The sequence below is a fragment of the Grammomys surdaster genome, unplaced genomic scaffold (genome assembly GCF_004785775.1).
Source record: "Grammomys surdaster isolate TR1022 unplaced genomic scaffold, NIH_TR_1.0 334, whole genome shotgun sequence".
Classification (NCBI taxonomy): Eukaryota; Metazoa; Chordata; class Mammalia; order Rodentia; family Muridae; genus Grammomys; species Grammomys surdaster.
In genome coordinates, this window is record NW_021604753.1 from 6,708,697 (window position 1) to 6,729,582 (window position 20,886).

A 20,886-nucleotide genomic window follows, 5' to 3' on the forward strand; every position below is an offset into this window, starting at 1 on the left:
CTCTCTCTCTCTCTCTCTCTCTCTCTCTTTCTGTGTGTGTCAGAGGTGGGGGGGCGTCATTGTGCAGCTACAGGCACACACAACTGTCAATGTTCAGGGATGGCATCATCTCATCTAGAAATGATGAGAGGGTCTCCATGTTAAGTTACACAAAGTATAATGGCCGTGGGCCATGGAAGCTGTTGGCCACCATCATCACTGTTCTCAGGCCCATTACATCAGGTTCAAATGCGTTCTTTGGTTATATATCTTATATTCTTTTTTTTTTAATGTCATTTATTGAAAAACCACCAAATTGATTTTCAAACTGGTCTTACAAATTTGTACTCCCACCAGCAATGGAGGAGTGTTCCCCCTGATCCACCTCCTTGCCTTCCCTTCTCCCTCTTGCTCAGGCCCCACTCGCTCGACCCCTACTCCAGCCCAAAGGTTTATTTATTTATTATATGTAAGCACACTGTAGCTATCTTCAGACACCCGATAAGAGGGCATCAGATCTCATTACAGATGGTCTTGAGCAACCATTGGTTGCTTGAATTTGAACTCAGGACCTCCAGAAGAGCAGACAGTGGTCTTAACTGCTGAGCCATCTCACCAGCCTCATATCTTATACTCTAAGAGAATTGTGAGTCTGCCTCTAAACATTGTTCCTCAATCTCTTGTGAGAAGATATATCAGGCTAGATTTGCAAGCTCACCACAGGAACCTTGCAAAACTATAGAGTCCCATCAGACACAGTTGGACCCATTATGGAAAGCTGGTGTAGAACTTTCAGTTCAAAGGCAGGCCTGGCAAGCTCATGGGCACCCAGGGGTAGCTGTTCATACCCTTATTTGATGTCTTTGGAGGAGACTTTCAGGCAGCAGTCATGGCTAGCTTGGTCAAGTTCAAGATCTGCTCCCCAGATTCTGGGTTAGCTCTCTGCATAGCAGTAGCACCACTCTTGTGATCTTGGCTCAATAGGAAACTGGATTTTTCTTTCCTTACGATGTCTTTGCAGGCACTCAAACTGCAAATGGCCTGGAAGATTCCCAAAGCACCCACATCACTCATATTATTCTGTCTCATCTTCATGACAACCAACAAAATCATTTGCCAGGTGAAGGACTGGAGACATGGAGAAAGTGACAAGCCCTCAGGACATGTGGTTAGTAAGAACACCCGCTGCTTAGACTACAGCAAACCACATGCTGGCAGCCCAAACCTTTTGAGCATTCCTCAACAGTCATCCCCAAATCTCAATGTCAAGATCAATGAATAGAAAGTCCCTAAATCTATATGCACACAATAATAGCTGGAGTATCACCAGTAGAATAAGCAGAATTTCCATAGCAATTTCACACACTTTTCCAACATCCTGAATGTTAATGAACATCTGACTGTAAGGAAAAGTAAATAAAAATATCACACTCATAAAAAAGGCACTGTCATTCCCACTGGATACAGGCTGATATGGTAACGGGAACTTCAGCCTGGCACTAACTTTATGGAATAAAAGCTGCATGTATAAAAACACTCTGTACCTGGGCCTAGGACAGTCACTTGACCTTGCAGCCAACAAAGAGTGAACACTCCCTTTAACAGCTGCCAGAGATGAACTCTTCTTTATGAGGGAGAGCATCTCCTGCTATTTGGCTGAACAACTTATCTTTGAACCCAAGTGGGAGCTCTTTGTACTTGTCTTTAGATATGTTTCCTGGATAATGAGAGTGAATTATCTTTCTGTTCAAGGTTTACATAGCAGCAGAAGTGGGTTTCTGCACACACTTGGGATTTCTGCATAAGGCATCTTGTGACTTGGAATACCATCAGTCTAGGAAAGGGAGGATGATGTTGCAGTCCTTTTACCCTCTGAGAAGTGGCCATTAGAATCAACCAGAGTCTTACCAAGGAAGGGCTTTGAGAGCAGTGCAGAGGCTGTTTGCCAAGACATTTAGAATAGACATAATGGATGCAGCCTGCTTGCATGTAAGCACAGAGTTTGGGGCAAGGTATAAGACTTCTCTGGTCCTTAATGCTTTTAACCATCTGAAATGAAAATCTTTATAGGAGCCAAGCATGGATGATGGGATGATGACAAAAGACACTTCTATAAAGTATCCCCTGCCATCTGATTGCTGATTTACATTATTGCTCTTTTACTGGACAGGCATAGTAGCTGGTACCTGGATGTGGTCAAGAGTACATACATCTATCAGTCATCCATCAACAAATCTACCCATCCACCCATCATCCATCTATCCATCCATCCATCCATCCATCCATCATCTTTTCTGTTTTAAACAATACCTATAGTCAGTACAGAGAAAATCAACTGCTCACTGCCATGCTCTATAAGCCTAACATAGTAGGCTGCCTTTGGCAGTCATTTATTTGTGTTGGCCTCATAATGACCGTTTGAGAGAATACTTTTATGACTCTAACTGTAGAGTTGATAATAAGTAACATAGAACAGTTGTATCACTTACCACATCATGAACCAGTACTATGTGAGGGTCTGAGGAGAAAGCCTGAACTGCCATGTCAGTTCCAACATCCAGGTAGTGCCATATTATAGAGTCTCAAACCACAGCTAATAATACAACTAGAAGTTTCTGATGATAGTGACAGTGATCAAGGGACCATCATGAGTTCATAGACAACAGGTATCCATCCTGGATACAATAGGAAGAGGAAATCTAAGCTTGCAAAGTAGATTTTTAAAAGCAAGAAAGAGAGGATAGAAGAATACCACCACTGCTGATGCACTTGCCTTCTGAGATTAAACTAGAGCATCCTGTGTTTATTAGAGTCATTGAACTGGGCAGGAGTAACTCAGGACCAAGGCCAAGGCTCAAGCTGAATGATAGACAGGTCACACTTCCCACCTTGAGAACCCCTCTGACAGTCCAGCCATAGGCATATGCATGCACTGTGATGATATCCCTATGGGAACTTTTATTAACCAGAGGCCTCCAAGTTGAGAGAAAACCTGAGCTGTCCAAGTGATAGCTCTCTGTAGAAAAGGTAATTGCTTTTCATTGTCCAGACTTTTGGGTGGGGGAAGCCTGAAATGTACTAGAAATTTTAGCCACTAGTAGTGAGTCAACCCCATTAATCTCCTTGCCTAAAACTCACCCAAATTCGTGAAGTCCTGGATTGTAAGCAAATGAAAATATTTATATCTCACAAAGGAGAGTAGTTTGTTAGGAAGCAAACACTGCAAATCTAATTATGTTCTCATGGTCTTTAGTTGTTTCAATATGTATCAAATGCAGTCAGATTGTCTTAAAACTATGGCTAATTTTGCCTATTCTGAATCCTTAGTGTTTGCTAGGTAGTAATCGCTCCCCAAATAGTTGCAGATGAACTATTATTAAATGGTAAGTAGTGGGTAAAGGGCACTGGCAGTAGCACTCAGAAAGGTAGCTGGAATCGTGATAGTAGAGGCAGAATTAGTAATGGTGATGCAATAGTAGCTCTGATTCTGTGGGAGCCAATGGAGAAAGGTTAGCATGGCTACATAGAAGACATAGATAGAGTCTATGACAGATGGAAAGAGACCATGCAAGTGAAGCTACAGGCATCCAACTTCCTCCTTCAGAGCTACCCACTCACAGATCCTTTGGAATGCCTTTGTTCTGCTGGCTTTGCTGTATGTCTCAAATATAATTCTACCCATACTTAAACTCCTCCCCCTTTTCTCTCAGCCTCTAAGTCTAATCCAGAGCTAATGGCTCACTGGGTCTGTCTATTGATTTCTCACTCTTCTTGGACAGGAACAATATATCTTCTGTTTCCCAGCTAGATCCTGACTCATACTAGGTGCTGATAAACATTTTCTGAAAAAAAAAATGGATTAGGACCAGTGCCTACAAGGCAGATTATCTCATTACACACATACACACACACACACACACACACACACACACACACACACACACACATCATAGATGTCCTCTTATTCATTGAGCAAATTAATTTATCCAGAAATGTTTCCCCATCCACAGCTTCCAAAGGCTATCATCCACATTGCAAAAACAATAAGTCTATTCTGGGCGTCTGGTTGGCCACTATTGCCCATGTGAATCCCCAACTTCATTTTTGAGTAGATCCAAGGGAAGTGGCTGAGAAGTCATGTCAGAAAGAGTTTTCCTTGGCAAGATCAGGACCGTGTATTTTCTAGGTACATCTGTATTAGGTAGATTTCAAGTGGGTGGGACAAACATGACAAAACCAGTGTAAGGGAGGCCAGGCTTATAGTCTCACTCATAGTTGAAGGCACAGTCCATCCTGTTGGGGAAGCCAAATTGGCAGGAGATGGCATCTAATCACACTTCACTTGGAGTCAGGAAACAGATGGGAATGAATGTAAGTAGTAGGCTTGCTTTCTCTGTTTCATTAAGGTTCCCAGCTGAGTGAATGGTTCCACCTACCTTTAAGTTGGGCTTTCCAACTTTAATTAACCTAATCAAGACAATCACCTGCATGCCCAATGGCTAACCCAACTAGATTATACCTTATAGACATGCCCCAAGGCTTGTCTCCTAGCCAACTCTAGAACAACTGGTCTCAACCTGTGGGTCAAGACCCCTTTGGAGGTTGCATATCAGATACCCTACGTATTAGATATTTGTATTATGATTTCTGGTAGTAGTAAAATGACAGTAGTGAAGTAGCAACAAAAAATAGTTTTGTGGTTGGGGTCAGCACACCATGAGGAACTATATTACGGGGTCACAGTGCTAAGAAGGTTGAGAACCTCTGCTCTAGATCCTATCAAGTGGACAATCATTTTTAACTGTCCCAGTATCTCCTTTAATCTGCTCACCTCAACAGTAACAGCTTTTTTATTCTCACAGAAAAGGATGAGAGAAGTGGGGACTTTTATTTAACAGCGCAATTATGTTAATGGTGTGCCCTGGAGTATGTCACCAAGCCTCAGCTTCTTCAGCTGTGCAGAGAGCCAAGTCACATGTACATCTAAGGGTAGCTGTAAAGATTGAAAAACAAAGTGCTGCACTTATTCAACTTAGTTCTGGAAGGTCCCGTGTGTGTGTACAGCATGCTTCTTATAGAGTCTAGACAGCCTCTCTGTCCATCCGATGGCCTCTTCAAACCATTGCCAGGACCACATGTGATCATGGTGCCATTTCTTGCCTGAATCCTTTTATGAGGAATTTTTAATTGTTATTTCTGCCATGAGCCATTACAATGACTGCTTCTCTCAAGTGTGTCTTGCCTTCCAGTTGGATAATTTCTAAGGTGATGGTGACTTAAGGTGTTCTCTCACTTAAACACTGACCTGTCATTGGTAGTAATATAGAAAATGTTCCAGATAGTTAACAGAGCCCTGTGTGTTTCCTATATTTGCTGCAGTACCACTGTCTTTCTGACCTCAGGCTACCACATTGGTGTCCTTTCATTTGAACTAGGCCAAAGTCCTTTCTGCCTTGATATGATGATGACTATTAACAGGCAGTTCTCCAACAAACCAAACCAATAAATCCCTGCCTGGACACTGCTAAGTCCCCTGAAGTAAATACTCAACACAAACATATCAAGTTCCATTAGGAAGAGATGTGCACAGGCGATGTCAAAGCAGCTTCTGGCTCACTGTGAACCTAGATTTCTTGGTCCTGCTTATGCTGTCCTGACTACTCATGATATACACTCCCCCTGCCTTTCGTAGTCAGTGCTTTATTATTCTAGATTATTTTAGATACCTCTTATACCTCTTGGTACCTGTTTTCATCTCAATTTACATTTTTATTTCAAGTAATCCTCTGATACTTACTGATGTGAGTCCTATTTTTGTTTTCCATTCTCTTTTAACCTGCCTATGAGTTTCTTGAAGGAAAACGTATACCTGCGTCCATCACCCTTGAATCATCATGGCCTCTGAGCCTTCTAAAACAAAGGAACTCAAAAACTAAGACTCAATGAATGATACATATATCCACCTTGCATCAGGCACTATTCCCGACATTAAGAATAACAAGAAGATGCCTAGAGTGCAGTGGTGACCTGACAGATTTTGTAACTCCTGTAGCTTTACAGCAAAAGTAATGTTGTCTACGACTGCAAAACTCTTGGCTGTGCATTTAGTAGATTGATCTGTGTTTGACATCTAGGAGGAATGCAATAACTATTTTTGGATGTCAAGCAAAAAGTTATGTTTGCAAGGCATGTTCAGTATGAGAAAAGGGAATCAGCCCTGGTCCTGAGACAGTATCTGAAAAATGTTCAGAGAGAACAATGTTTTGATAGAGTCTCCAGCGCAGGCAATTACGAATACTTCAGAATTGGATTCCAGCACGAGCAGGCTCCCTCCTCACTCCAGCTTTCTTCCTGAGTCCATCTAACCCAGTTCATTTTACAAGTATGCTGAGCGTCAGCAGTCGCCTGTATTACTGAGCAGCTACACACAGTGAGATGCCTGGGAACTTGGCAGGCCAACATCCCCACCGTGAATAAAAATGATGTGGGCCAATTGCTCACCCCTGTGGAAACCTAAGTGACTGTGAAGGCAGACTCCAGTCCCCCAGCTAAAGAGAGACCTGCAGGTCCAGCAATCCTAAGCTGGCCCCCAGAAATGATGGGAAATTCAATTTCAAAAGGGTTGTTTGCAAAGTAATCCAATACATACAGTGTGTGCATTATTATTGTATTATGTTGAGTAATATCACATTTAAGGAGATTTCATAGCATCCTAGCCATGCACAAGGGAATATAAAACCAGTTCATAAAAAGAGGAGTACAATTTCCCTTCAGCGTTCGTTATGCTCCCATTATCCTCTGAATAATAATCAGAGGTCCACTTAGTCTGACTTGGGAAGGAACAGATCTGTAATTACCTCAAGTCTACAATGTCCTTCCAAGGACTCAGACCCAGTACTGGGACAATGAATCTACAGAGAGATTGCAGCTCTCAACATCTAGGCTGAAGAAGGAACATAGCAGCAATTCCAAAAGCATCCCCTCCATCTCCCATGATGGTGAATGTGCAGGGAGGACATAGACTAGAACAAAGGGCTATATAAAACTGGATCCTATTCCAGAAGATTTCTTTCTACCATGGTTGGCTCTTAGAAAAGGAATCATGTGATCCACCCTGATCTCACAACCAACTCTGGTTCTATCCCTACTGAAACTCATACAGGAATTAGAAAAGTAATATGCTGAAGATCTATCAAGAGAAATAATAATCATTTCAATCTTTGGTTCTACCCATGTCCAATGAGACTCTTCCTGGTCTGTGTGGCAGTGGCAAGGAGTCATAGGCATTTCATGTTCATCAGAATGAATACAGATCTACAGGAAATGCCATGCTCAGGGGATTACACCATGCATGTCTTTCTAGGGAAGGGGCATTAGCTGTACATTTTACCAAAATAATGTTTCTATTTCCTGGCATTTTGCTTGCTAGGGTTGCCAAGGTGTTTTAGAAAAAGTGATGTCAGGCTAGAGGTGGTAGTGCACATCATTAAACCCAGAACTCAGGAGAGTCAGGCAGATCTCCAGGATCGAGGCCACCCTGATCTACAGAGTAAGTTCTGGATCAACCAGGGCGATTGAGGAAAACAGTCTAAAATATTAATTAAAAAGAAGAGTAGGAAATAAAGAAAAATAATAACTTCATCATTGTCCAAAAATGGGAATGGGGCTGGGGACATGAGATCCATGTCTCTCATCTCTCAGTGAAGCAATTTGGTGACATTTGGGGATGCTTGTTAAATCTCTTCCCTTAGCCATCAAAGTGAAGCTAAAACTAGCCACAGTCAGTTTATAATTAGTGGTATTATATCATTCAGACATCACATACTGCCCATGTCTGACACTGACCCTATCAAAAGAAGCCATTAAAAACTGATCACCGTGATGAGGTCTGTTATTCCAGCATAAAACTGGCTGAGGCAGAATAGTCATGAGACCCAGGCCAGCTTAGGCTACATGATAAGGCACTGTCTCCAAAAATAAGTAATGAGAACTGTAACAACAATAATAATCATTTTGATACTCATTCTATGACTGCATCTGGCTAGATTAAAATATGTATCAGTAGTGATGTAGGATTCCATGACAGAGAAGGGAAAGACAGGTCATTATCTGTTTGTGTATCTCTATCTTTGTATATTTTATATATTTATCTATCTAAATAACTATACATATCTATCTCTCTCTCTATCTCTATCTCTATATCTATCTATATCTATATCATCTATATCTATATCTATATCTATATCTATACATATATATGATATAGCTATGTGTAGGTTAGTGGGTGGGTGAGTGGTTGGAATTTGAAATATTTTAGTAAAAACAAAACACAACAAATCCATAGGAGTACATCAGACATCCTCAAATGTCGATGAGCTCTTGCTCATATGACACTGCTCATATGAGACACTGGCACATAGACTAGGGCTGAAAGGAGAGGCCCACTGAGCATATTAAGCTTAGAAGGCTCAAAGGGGCTTTCCTTGAAGTTACAGGAGCATTAAACAGCTGCTAATAGAAAGGATACTCTTCAGCGAACATACCACCTCCAATTCCAGAACCCTACGATTCTTTTCATCTTTTAATTAGAACTGCCTCTGTGAAAGCTCTCGTTTTCAAATTTATCTAACACATCTCACTCATGAATCAAGGAAAAACGTGCTCAAGGTCTGAGGAAAGCTTACTGATTCACAGTACCTAAGCATTTGCCAGGATCAGAGATGGGCACCACTTCCCTTGCAGGTTAGACAGTAAGCAGGACCAGGGATGGGCAGCCCTTCCCCTGCAGGTTAGACAGCAAGTGTTGTTCCTCTCTGGGCCACATTTCACTGTCACGCTCACTCAGTTCCGAGACCATGGTGCAAAAGTGGCCAGAGACAACTCATGAACCAATTGGTACAGTGTGTGCCAATCAAACTTTATCTTCAGAAATGTGTGGTAGCCTAGAGTTGCATCGGCAGCCATAGCTAGCCGACTTCTGGCCTAGTTTCTTAATGCTGAGGCTAAAAGCTTGGAAGAGGCTTGCGAGAAGGATCTAAAGAAAGGGTCTGTAATGAGTTTGGGTCCTACTGATAGTTGGACCAAGCAGGGAGGAAACTTGTGAGTGTTTTCATCAGACTGAAATATTCTCCCTTGGCCTGCAGGGAGAGGTCCACTGAGCACACTAAGCTTTTAAGACTCAAAAGTCCTTTCCCTGAAGTCACTGAAGCAGTAAGGAGTTGTTGGGAGAAAGGAGACTCTTCAGTGGAACTGCCAGAAATTTGAGCAGGGAACCCCAGAAGTGTATCTTTTCTAAGTTACCACATATGTCAGCGTGGCATTTACTTTCACTTGAAAATTTTCTTTGCATCTGGGGTGACTAGAAACAGTCTCCCCAGGAAATGTCATGCAGCAAGAACCTTAAAGTTTCAGCAAGTGCAGCCAGATTTCCTTTCTCAGCTGATGTGGTGTCCCCTCAAGTCTCTTCTATTAAGAGCCTCCTAACTCCAGCTACTTAGACGTATGATGACTTTTTCCAAGGTTTTTTGCGAATCTTCATGGGTTTAATTATATTAAGTTCTGTAAAAATCATCCTGTGCACTTTCAAATAGAAAAATTCCTTAAATCTAAATAACATACCCTGCCTCCTACTAATCTTTAAACTTCTACCTCCTGGAGGTAAGGTGACCTTGGAGTATTTTCACATGCATGTGCTGTTTTCTGCTCTTCTCTTGTGTAGCCCCCATATGAATGCCCCTGATAGACAGTGCCTGAAAACTTAGGCAACTCTTCTAATAATTGTTAGCCTGACTCTCACTTGCAAGCCAATCTCATTTTATGGATCAAGTCTATCTCCTTTTATTAGAGTAGCAATGCCATCATGGGTGGCCTTAGTTCAAAATAAAAAGTAGCTAATTTCTCCCCTGCAAAGGGCTAGAGAATAATCTATTCAAATTTACAGGGCTACATTGTGAAGCAAACATGAAGGAGTCAAATAAAATTTAGGTTATAATTAGCGATTTCCTTGTAGAAAGTTTCTCCGAGAAGTCTAGGTCTCTTCTAGTTGGTTTGCCAAGGGTTTGGAGGGTTCTTTGGGATGAGTGGACATCAGCAGGGAAGGGAGGGCTGATGTTAGGGAAATGAAGAGAGAAAGGGAGAGAGAGGGAGATAAAAGAGAGAGGAGGAGATAGACAGAGAGCAGGGAAAGAAAAAGAGAGAGAGAAGACAGAGAGAGGAGGAGAGGAGAATGAGGGAGGGAAGAAGGGAGGAAGGAAAAAAGAGAGAGTCAGAGCAAGTAGGAAAGACATAGAGAAAGTCACAGAGAGAAAGACAGAGAGAGAAAAAGAGAGAAGAGAGAAAGATAAAGAGATAGAGAAGAGAGGGTGGAGGAAGAGAGAAAGAGACGTAGAGAAAGAGACACACCGAGAGACAGAGAGAAAGAGAGACACAGAGACATTCCATGCTTACATGCTCATGCTCGCTCTGTGGTTGCACACACTCAATCTATTCTATCCAGACTTAGACCTTAAGTTTTGGAGGCAATGTTTGTTAAAATATGGGTCTGCAGTGATATTATGATTGAGGCAGAAAGCACCAAATGTGAAGATGTGATCTCTGGGTTGTTCTGGAACCCACCAGGACTGAGTTTGTATTTATTTGATATCTGGGTCTAGTTTTCCCAACTATATGCTATCATATACTATTCCTTGATGGGTGATGTGAATGAAATGGCTCAGAGAAGCCTCCAGTGAGGAGTGAAGAAGGGGAGGATGCTCTGATTGCCAATGGATTCCTGCTCTGTTTCTCTTGTCGTTGTGACTTTTGAGTATCTCCACTGTATTCTGGATTCCTCACCTAGGTAAAGAAGGATGAACTACAGTACCTGGCTACTCTGAGTCTTTGGGGATTCAACCGGATCATGTGCACAGGCTTGAAACTCTGCTGTCCCTACCTCTAGCCTGAATGCATTCAATGCTAGATATCACTCTTCTGTATTGCCAATAATGAGGGTTGCTTCATTTGTTCCCTTCCTTTCAGAAAAAAAAATATATTTATTTTTGTCCATCTCAAGATAGAAATTTATATTTCCCCTTAAAAGGACTAGAACTATTCATTTTCTTTAATCATGAATTTTATAATGTGCAACATGACAACTTTTTCTTAGGGAAAATTCACTTTTTAATCCCCTAACAAGACTTTCATTCTCAACCCTTCAACTTCCGCTAGTCCTGGTAACCTGGTTTGTTTGAGTTGCACAGTTGGACAACATAGAGTGTTTTGTTTTGGTTGTTTTGTTTTATTCCTTTCTAAATGAGTTTGGCCATGTAGCTTTCTTCTCAAGGGCAATAAAACTGCATAAAAGCCAGGTCCTCAAGGAGAGAACATTCTGTTCCTGATGTCAGAAGGATAGCCAATTCCCTAGCTGGGAATGACATTCTTTTTAGAGGCCTGAAGTTAGAGTCTGTGAGGCTTTGGGACCTCCAACTGTCTTGGGAGGTCTCTTTCTCTCCTATGATGGGTAGAATTTAGTCTTGTGCCTCCACAGGTCTCTTGCAATGCCACAGACATAGCTCTGCATGAAAAGTTACCATTCAAAAAATTGATAGCTACTGTATGTCTCACAGATACAGAGGTGAAAAACTCACCCCCTGTTAGAGTGTTTGTACTCTGGAGTGACTGGCAGCAGGAGCATCAAGAAAATGCAAATCTACCTATCCATGAGCCAAAATGATACAGAAAAGCAGGATTAAGCTTTATTGTACAACTACCATTAGAAGGAAGTGTCACTGGGCTTTGTTCAGGACAGTGCACAAGGTGGCCTTGAGTACATGCACCCCTAATCCTCTATGGAATCCAAAAAACAGAGAAAGAAAAGGGAAGGATGGTCAGTGCCAAGAAGATGCTATAGGGATAGGTTTAGTGTAAGGGCATTTTTTTTTCTTAGTTTATTCCCATTCTGGCTTTTGCTGTGGTATTTGCTCTGTGATTCAGGCAGATTAATATCCCTCTCTGGGCTTCCACAGACAAAACAAGTAGTTCAGACAACCAGGTAAGATCCTGCCAGGTAAGAGGTTCTACCTGTATTTATAGTCAGGTAAAAATATCCAAGTGCCAAGAAGCCTGTGACGTTTTCTCTCTTTTAAGGCTAAAGTTCACAATTTAATGTATTTTGTTAATAAAATATAGCATTACATGATTAAATTAGGAATCATATTTCATTGTCAACCAAGGCAAAGCAGGGTTTTTTTTTAATTTATAAAACAAGAATACAAAGGGGAACCAAGTTCAAAACTCAAAAAAATAAACAGATAACAACCATAAATGACAGCTCACAATGCAAAATGGCAGCAGCTAACTATCCAAAGAGGGTGCTAGCACAAAGTGGATTCTAAAGTCCAAAATGGCAGCCTCTGGTTGATGAGGAGCTCATCTGTTTCTCTTAATTGTAAACTCAGGTCTATTAAAGGCTTACAAAGGATCATGTCTGATATGTGACAATCCAATATTAATGGGAAAGTATTCGATTGAAGTTCCTCGTTCTAAATTTGTCTCTATCATAACCCAGTCTGTTTCAAACACGTGTATTACATATGCCTAACCCTGAGAGTATCTCAGTTTTTATTATCGCTTATGCAATCATTTTAGAATATGTGCAGTGAGATTAGACTAAGGGAACTCCTTGGTTTTATTCAATTCTAGCATGTTGGAAATATGGATGACCTCTTCTTTTACCTCTGTCCTCATAGAATAGTCAGAATCCTTGTATTGTCTTCCATATAAAAAGAACACAAGTTTTCTAGAAACCATTATGAACCAGAAGAATATGTAATCACAAATTAAGGACATGAACTCATTGATAGGCTAATGGGTACACCAAATAGAACCTGCGAAATTGTATGATGCCTGCTCAACATTTTCGCAGAAGCAAACAGGAACAACTAAATCATCCACTGTGCTTATAAATTTAGCAACATCATGTAAAACATTTGAATCAGTGTTTGATACATATGCAGCCTAGTTCATCGTCTCAGTATCTAGTCACTACCTCAGTGTCTTCCAACCCCATGTTCCTGTGCACCCAAAGATTAACATCTTCATCACGGAAGGTCATCCTGACAGAGTAAACGTGACTGAAATAAGCATTGCAAGAAAAACTAGAAAGCGCCACATAAAAACGATAGATAGATCTTCTAACTAGAACCTCCCTTGCAATGAAAACATGAACAAAGGCTCCTATTGAAACTCAGAATGCACCAGAGCTTTCCACATTTAGCAAAACAAGCTGTTCTTGGGTATTAGGAGTACAATATCAGGAATCTATTTTTCTAATAAATCTTCCACTGCTTGGTTCTTGGTCTAGACTAAGGTCAAGGAACACCTTGTACCAATCTATTGTACTCAGACATGGTATTTGAAAAATATTTTATCTGTGAATTATTAAGTATCAAATTGAATTTTAAAATCAATTTGGGAATTTTATATTAACGTTGACTTAACAGAAAGCAGTTTAAGGGCTCCTATAACATATTGATTTATCTAGATTTTAAATCTCCACCCAGCTTTTTACTTCCTGGCCTATCCTTGAATTCTGTAGTCCAGGAAATCCTTCACTTTATGATCCTCTTACTTTAGTCTCCTATGAGGCAGGGGTCACAGTCCTATGGTACAAGTTCAGACTCCAGATAAAAAATGCTTTAATATGTATAAAGAGGTAGACCTTCAAATTTTTACTTTACTCAAAGCCTGATGGAGGAAGCCAACAAGTCCAGACCAGTTGGTGACATTGGCCATATCTCCTGCTCCAGGAAACCTCTGTCTGTAAGAGTTTACACAGAGGCAAAAATAATGACCTGAGTTCCAAAATGTGTACAAACACCACCCCCAATAAAATGGCACTGAAGTGGGTACTTAGTGAATCTTAGGTCTATTGATTTGTTTGTTTGAGCTGGTGAGAGGCTAGAGGATATACAAATTGAGTCAGTAACAGACTGTAGGAATAGAGCTATAGGTTAGAGCTACAGAGGTAGAGATGGGGATGTGGGCTTGCTTTCTGCATGAAATATTTCTGGAAGGGAAAAGGAGATTTTTGGTAGCCCTGTCTCTGGCAGCAGTCCCTATAAATTAGGGCGTGGGTATGACAGACTCTTTTTTGTATTTTTACATCTGAAAACAATTGTGTATACACACACACACACACACACACACACACACACACACACACACACACAATGTCTTCCTCAATCACTGCCTGCATTTCTTGCTAAGACTGGGATGCTCACTGAACCTGAACTCTGTGTTTCAGGTAGTTTTTTCAGATCAAGGAGTGTCTAGGACCTACCTGTCTTTGCCTCTCCCTTCCCCTAGTGTTGTGTGGCATTACACAAACACTTCACCACTGCTGGCTTTGGCACAGTTACTAGACATCTGGCCTCTGGTTCTTATGTTTGCACAGTAAATGCTTTATCCTAATAGCCATCTCTCCGACTCTCCAACCTTAGATGATTTGATCACTAATGCAAGTTTAAATTACAATTTAAAGTTAATATACTATATAAATTATTTTTATATGTGTGTTCTAATATATCCCTATCCCTCATAGCCACCTCTGTGTCCCTTGCCTGGCCTCCTGATACCCTACTTCCTCCCTGAAAATCCCTCTCCTTTCTACCAAATGCATTTTATCATTCTTCGCTGCCCCTTAAGGTCTTTTCTTTCCTTCTTTCCATTTCCTTTCTTGTTTTATGAACACACACATATATATATCCACAATTTCAAATCTAGGTTCTGAACATTAGGGAAAACAACATAATTATCTTTCTGAGTTTGCCTGACTGTGCTTCACAATGACTTCTAATTCTACACATTTTCCAAGAAGGCAGAGTCCTTGCCCACCTTTAGCAGGACAGTGATCTTGTGCAGCCTCTGTGGAAATCAGTATGATGTTGTCTCTAAACAGCTACAGTGAACATATGGGCACATGCTCACATAACTCTGTCATCACCCCACACCGCAGAGAGACGAGAACATCCATGTTGGTTGTTCCATCCCTCACAAAAGCCAGGAAGTAAAACCAGTCTGCATGTCCATCAGATAAATGGAAAATGAAGATGTGCTAAACAGAGAAAATGGAATTTTCTCAGCCATAAAACATTCAAGCAATGTTTCACTTTTTAAACTGTAAGTTTAATTGCTTGAACAATAAATATCTAATGAACAAAATATGATATTTCTTAAGCAAGGGGTTTGTTTGTCTACCTCATTCCTTGATCTAAAGGAATTACACAAAAGGCTGAGAAGTAAGACCCCATCGCCAACTCTCTCAACTGTCTGATGGTATTAGGAAAATCTGGGGACATTGGTAAAAGTCCTTCTAGAAACCACAGAGGCTGCTCTGACAGTTCTCCTCCCTGTCAGCAGAGCCCAGCTCAGAGACTTGGCTTCAGGACCTGTGTTATTTCTCCTAAAAGAGTTCAGAGTGAGTGGGAAAGTGTAGAAGACTTAAGCAGACTGCAGAGGTGTTAAAAATAGAAGTCAAGTTGCTATTGGAGATACAAGGAGAATTCTCCACTCGCAAATCTCTAATTATAATATGTCAAGAGTAAAATACCTTGTCAGGAACAGTATCCAGGAGAATACAGCAATGGCTCTGTCAGCACCGTGATCCGTGATATGTTTGGAATCCTACACAAAATAGAAACTCAGCAGAAAAACGTCCTGCGGGGAATTGTCTCAGCCCCGGGGAATGGTAGAGACGACCTGCTAAGGCTTGTCTGTCCTTGCTTTACTTAGCTGTGGTTGGGAGCTCGAGGTTGCTCACTGTCTCTCTTTCAAGATCCTGCAATTTGTGTTAAGTCATGTGCATATATTGGATGTTCTTAGAGCTACCATATGGATGGAGAATGCATGGCCTCCACAATGTCCTTAAAATGACATTAAGCATCATGGATATATATGTCAAAGGGTAGTTTTTCCAGGATAGCACTTTCCTATAAGGAATATCTTAGCTATCCTCCTAACACTGACGGTTTCTTTTTTCCTTATGGATTATGCTATGTACATGCTCTAGAGCTGAGCTACAGGTTCTGCCTAGCAGTAACTTTCTGTCAATATAAGACTATGCATCCAGCACTGAGAGAAGCATTGTTCTGACCTACTTTAGAGTTTAATTCCTTCCACATGCAATATAGAACTTGAGGGGAAGAGAAATCAACTCCATCAAGATGTGGGGAGACAGAGACAATTCGAAGTAAACTTGTCATAGACAAGTTCAAATCAGGAAAAAATCAAAAGTAGGTAATGAAGGCAGAGAGAGGAGACTGGCAGGCAAAGAGCAGATGAACATAAGCCTGGGCACCTGAGCTCAGTAGCCAGCCTGCATTTATAAAAGCCAGGTGTGCTCATGGTGTGCCAGTAAGGCCACTGCTGTGGGGTTGGAGACAGGCCACACCTGGGACTTGGTGGCCTGCCAACCGAGCTGAAAAGACAGTGAGCTCCAGGTTCAGTGTGATATCCTGTCTCAAGAGACTAGGGTGGAGAGAGACAGAAGTCATTCAATGTCTCCCTTTGGCTTCTGCATGAGCATATACCCAGACACATATAAGTGTCACCTTTTCGGGACAAAGAGGAAGAAGAATCTACATTAATTATTTGTAGCAGAAAAGACAGCATCTTTCCTCTACAATGCCCTCTCTTATGGTATGCATCACTTAAATGTGACCAGAGAAGACAAAGTGATAGCCAGCCCCACCCCATAAGCACATTCTCCAAACTCAAGAATTCTCTGCCTTCAGATAGTCTTGGAATTCTTAGAAGTGTATTCCTGGCACAGTTGCCCAACTTCAGAATCACACCCCTCCCCGGGTTCTAAATGCTACCCCTAATTCTGAGTCATAAATGAGATGATGAAGTGACACAGAGTAAGAAAAGGAATGTCTTAAGAAAGTGTTTGTCTCAGGTTCCATTTTGGAGCCAAGGTCTCTGCACTCTATCACACTTGTCCTGGCTTGTCTTCTGTTTTGAAATTGATCTGCTAATTTGAGTTCATATTCCTTGTATTTCCTATGAGTCAGCATGGAGTACACCCCAGATGTCTGTGAGCAAGTAAACGGAGAAATATACTGTGGTATGCCCATGCACTGAAATAGTATTCAGCAATGTAAAGTGAGCTACTTAGACATGCAACAGTGTGGAAGAAGCAGTGTGGTGATTAGCAGAGAACAGGAACACAGACTGTTTGATAGGAACTCTGAAGACAAAGAGTGCAGCAGAAGGAGGGGCTCCTTTAGACTCCTGGGAAATCGGCAAAGAACAAGAACGGGAAGATGACAGGGAGCAGAAACATTGCGGGTGATGCATCTTTTCATTGCTTTTGATTTTGGTAAAAGTTCCAAGCATGTGTTCATTGATAAAGGTGAATCAAGTATGTTCTTTCCAGATGTGTATATACACATTGCACATTGTACATCTATACAGCTATAAAAATATTAAAGTTTCCTCTTTCCTGTTGTCCCTGCTCTTTCAAATCTGCATATGGCCCATTCCTTTGGTTTTCCTTTCAAGCATGCTGTTGCTGGACTTTCCCCTATCCCTCACGGTGTATCTTTATGTTCTATGTCCTGTCCCCGCTGTGTCTCTTAGACAGAGAGCTTTCCTTGGCTTAAATTAGTGAACCCAAACCCCTCACCCTGTGAACTGTTCTCTGTAGTTGCTGGTCACCTCTGCTGCTGTCTTCCCTGGCCATTCCTCATTACCATCAGTTAAGATGTTCAAAGCTCCCTTCTCTGACTCTGGCATTGAGTCCTTGACTTCTGACCTTGCCAGCCCCTCCACACTCTGCCCTTTCAATTCCTGACTCGTGGCCTCCTTGAATGGCCTCCCTACTCTTCACCATTCTATTCTATCCTGCACTCACTTCTCACTCTCCTGGTGTCTCTTCCCACAACTGCAGGGAGAGAAAAGAAACAAACAAACCAAAAAAACCTTCATGTCCCCAGGCCTTCACTAATCCCCACACTGTGAAGTTAACCATGTACTGAGTTCAGGTCCTAGGTCTCCATGGTCCCACCCTTGTCTGGTTTCATTTGTAGTCTGGTACCCTGTTTCTGACAGTCCGTAGCTTTTCTAATCCTAAACCTCATCATCTCAGAATTAGCTTAATAACTATTGTCTAAGAATTTTGTAAGTTCTAAAACATCATATCCAGGCCCAAATGACAAATCGCTTTTTTTTTTTAACTGTCTTTTCTGTAACTTGGCATTGTTATTTTCAATTCATCCATAGTGTTGCTCAGTCTTTTGCATTGATGAGTGCTATTCCATCTGACTGACCTAAGACAAGTTGTTTATCTGTGGGCAAGTATTTGTGCTTTCCATTGCATTAGTAGCTCCTATCTGTGGGCTAATATGACTACCACAAAACCCTGATAACCCAGAAAACCAACCCAATGAACACATCCCAAGGAAGGCCAGCCAAATACTACCCATGGCAGTGGCAACATTTCCAATACCGAGAAGACAGAAGCATCTGACAGTGCTTGGGCAGATAACTGCCAATAGTGAGCACTAGGCACACAACAGAGTAGCAATGCCAAGTAACCATGGCAACATTGAAACCATGCTTCAATGTAGTCAAACACCAAACACTTTGTAGTATAGGTCTGGATGGTGAGACCTGTCCATAAAAGGCCAATCCATAGATGGTGGAAAGAAGATGGGTGGGTGCCAGCCTGCTGGAGGAATCGAAGACTGGCAGGGGATGGGAGATGGGGAGGTTGGCTGGAAGAATTCGTTTCTGAGGAGATGAACAGGCTGTGGAACCAGATGGTAGAGATGGCCACACTCACAGAGAATGTAATAATGCCTCTGAGTTTTGTATACCAGGCATTGATTATAGGTGATATGTACACTATAGAAACAAAATCCAGATTGTGGAAGCAATAGAAAGTGTTTGAGTATATGCTACTTTTACTATGGTCAAAGTCTGGTCCTGAAATAGATACAGAGCCAAGCAGCTAAGCTACCCAGTGATTTCCTCTATCTCACAAATGTATTATGTGTGCAAAAAAGTATTCTGGGTTCCCAGGGCCTTAAATGTGGAAGGAAAAGACGACCTTATCTTAAGCCTTTAAAAGGCTATACACTAGACATTATGTGTGTCCATTTCTCTAAGGAACTCTTCAGGGGACATTTCCCCCAATATGGCCTATACAAGTTTATGGATTCTTAATTATCATAGGTAGTTCATGGATGAGCACCATCTAATTTTAACATAATTATAAATGTCATGTTTGATACTGGCCCACTATCCTAGTTTTAATATAGGGTGGTGACAAAATGTATCTTTTTGTTCTGTTTGCTTGCTTACCTTTTATCCATCCAATCTAACTTTCAGTGTATATTCTTAAGGTCCAACACATGTTCCCTCACATCCGTATATGCCAGTAACAGAATCCCACCGACTACAGCTGGATACTGTAGCTTAATTGGTCGAGTGCTTGCCAAGCATGTACCAAGCCCTGGGTTCCAGTGCTAGCGCTGCATAAACTGCTCATGGTCGTGTGCCCCATAATCTAGGATTTTAGAGGTGCAGAAAGGAGGATCAGAAGTTCAAAGTAATTTTCACCTACACAGGAAGCTGCAGGTCAGTCTAGATTACTTCAGACCTGATCCAACAAACAAATAACACACCAGAAAGCGTGGACACTCAGAATATAGATGGGCCTCCAAGGCCAAGATGATTTCTGGTCTAGAAATGGTACAAGCTTTGCTTTAAGGTCAATAAAAATGTTCTGAAATCAAATTATGGCAATGGTTGCACAGCTGTTCTCAAAATCAGCAAATCATACACTAAAATGAGCAAATTTGTGGTACCTCTACGGGTCCATGTTACGGTGCTCTGTTTTGTTTTGTGACTGCATGTTTTGCAGAGATGAAGATGGAACCCAGGAACCTGACATGCTAAGCAAGTGTTCTACCTTCCATCCACATCTGCAGACCCCTACACTTCAATGAAATCATTTTTAAAAGTATGCATTCCACTGGGATGGTAGAAGAGAAGGAAGCTTAGACTGTGGGGAACATAGCACGTTAGACACAGAAAGAATAGATGGCCGTGTCTGTTTATTAATATATACAGCTATAGAAAACTCATTCTACAAAACAGATAAGATTGCCCAATCACTAAAAAAATCTCTGAGAAGATGGTGGTGTATGGAGAGGTTTAGAGCTGCTTTGCTTGTCAAAATCCCCAGCACACAGGATACGCTGTCCACTACCAGATACATGACCAGGGCATCTGCTCAGGGACAGTACTCTCCAGGTCGGGAATGTAGCATCCACTTACTGTGGCGGTGCCTGAGACGGTCTGTGCGCTGGTATCAGCGCTCTGCTCCGAGTGCGTCTGTGTAGGAGGATACAGGTTTAATGTGTGGTCGGGGACAGTGGTCTGGCCGGTGTACTCTGGTGCGGGATGGGGATGAGGGGCCGTGTATTCTGCAGGGATGCCATTCTGGGGTGGAGCAAACTGCGCTGAGGCATAAGGCTGAGCCATTGTGTCAGGGGCGGCCGCTGCTTCCTGATTACCCTGAGGGAGGGAAACAAAGAAGGGAAGAGAACACCATTAGAGCTCCACAAACAGAACTGTTCCCCACAGTCCAGGAACTGGGTTTCAGCACCCTTTCTAGGGCCCAGCTAGAGTCATAAAGGTTGGTCTCTCAGCCAAGCCTCACCACACACCGTGGGCAAATTGATGATCATCATTATCGATTTACAGATGGAAAAGAAAAAAGTATATATAAAGGAACACGACGACGTCACATTCCCCAAGACCTTCAATACTACTTTCTGAGACTGTCAGCTCTGTACACCACTGCCGGATCCTCTCAGTTTCATCTCAATTTTGGACAAGGCTAGTTTCATGATGTCTATGGTG

General features: G+C 41.8%; 1 protein-coding gene across 3 annotated transcripts in view; it reads right to left on the reverse strand.

Annotated features, from left to right (window-relative positions):
- Rbfox1 (RNA binding fox-1 homolog 1) overlaps window positions 1-20,537 on the reverse strand; it is a 176,113-nt gene extending 155,576 nt beyond the window's left edge. The window contains exons 1-2 of one of the 3 annotated variants that reach the window (XM_028778318.1): window positions 20,299-20,531; window positions 701-706 (exon numbers count right to left, since the gene is read on the reverse strand). In XM_028778318.1, the coding sequence (XP_028634151.1) occupies window positions 701-706; window positions 20,299-20,505 (213 nt within the window). In that variant the 5' untranslated portion in view covers window positions 20,506-20,531. Of the gene's footprint in view, window positions 1-700; window positions 707-20,298 lie in introns of all 3 variants that reach the window. The other 2 variants (XM_028778317.1, XM_028778316.1) reach the window with 2 other exon arrangements.
- Window positions 20,538-20,886: the final 349 nt, after the last annotated feature.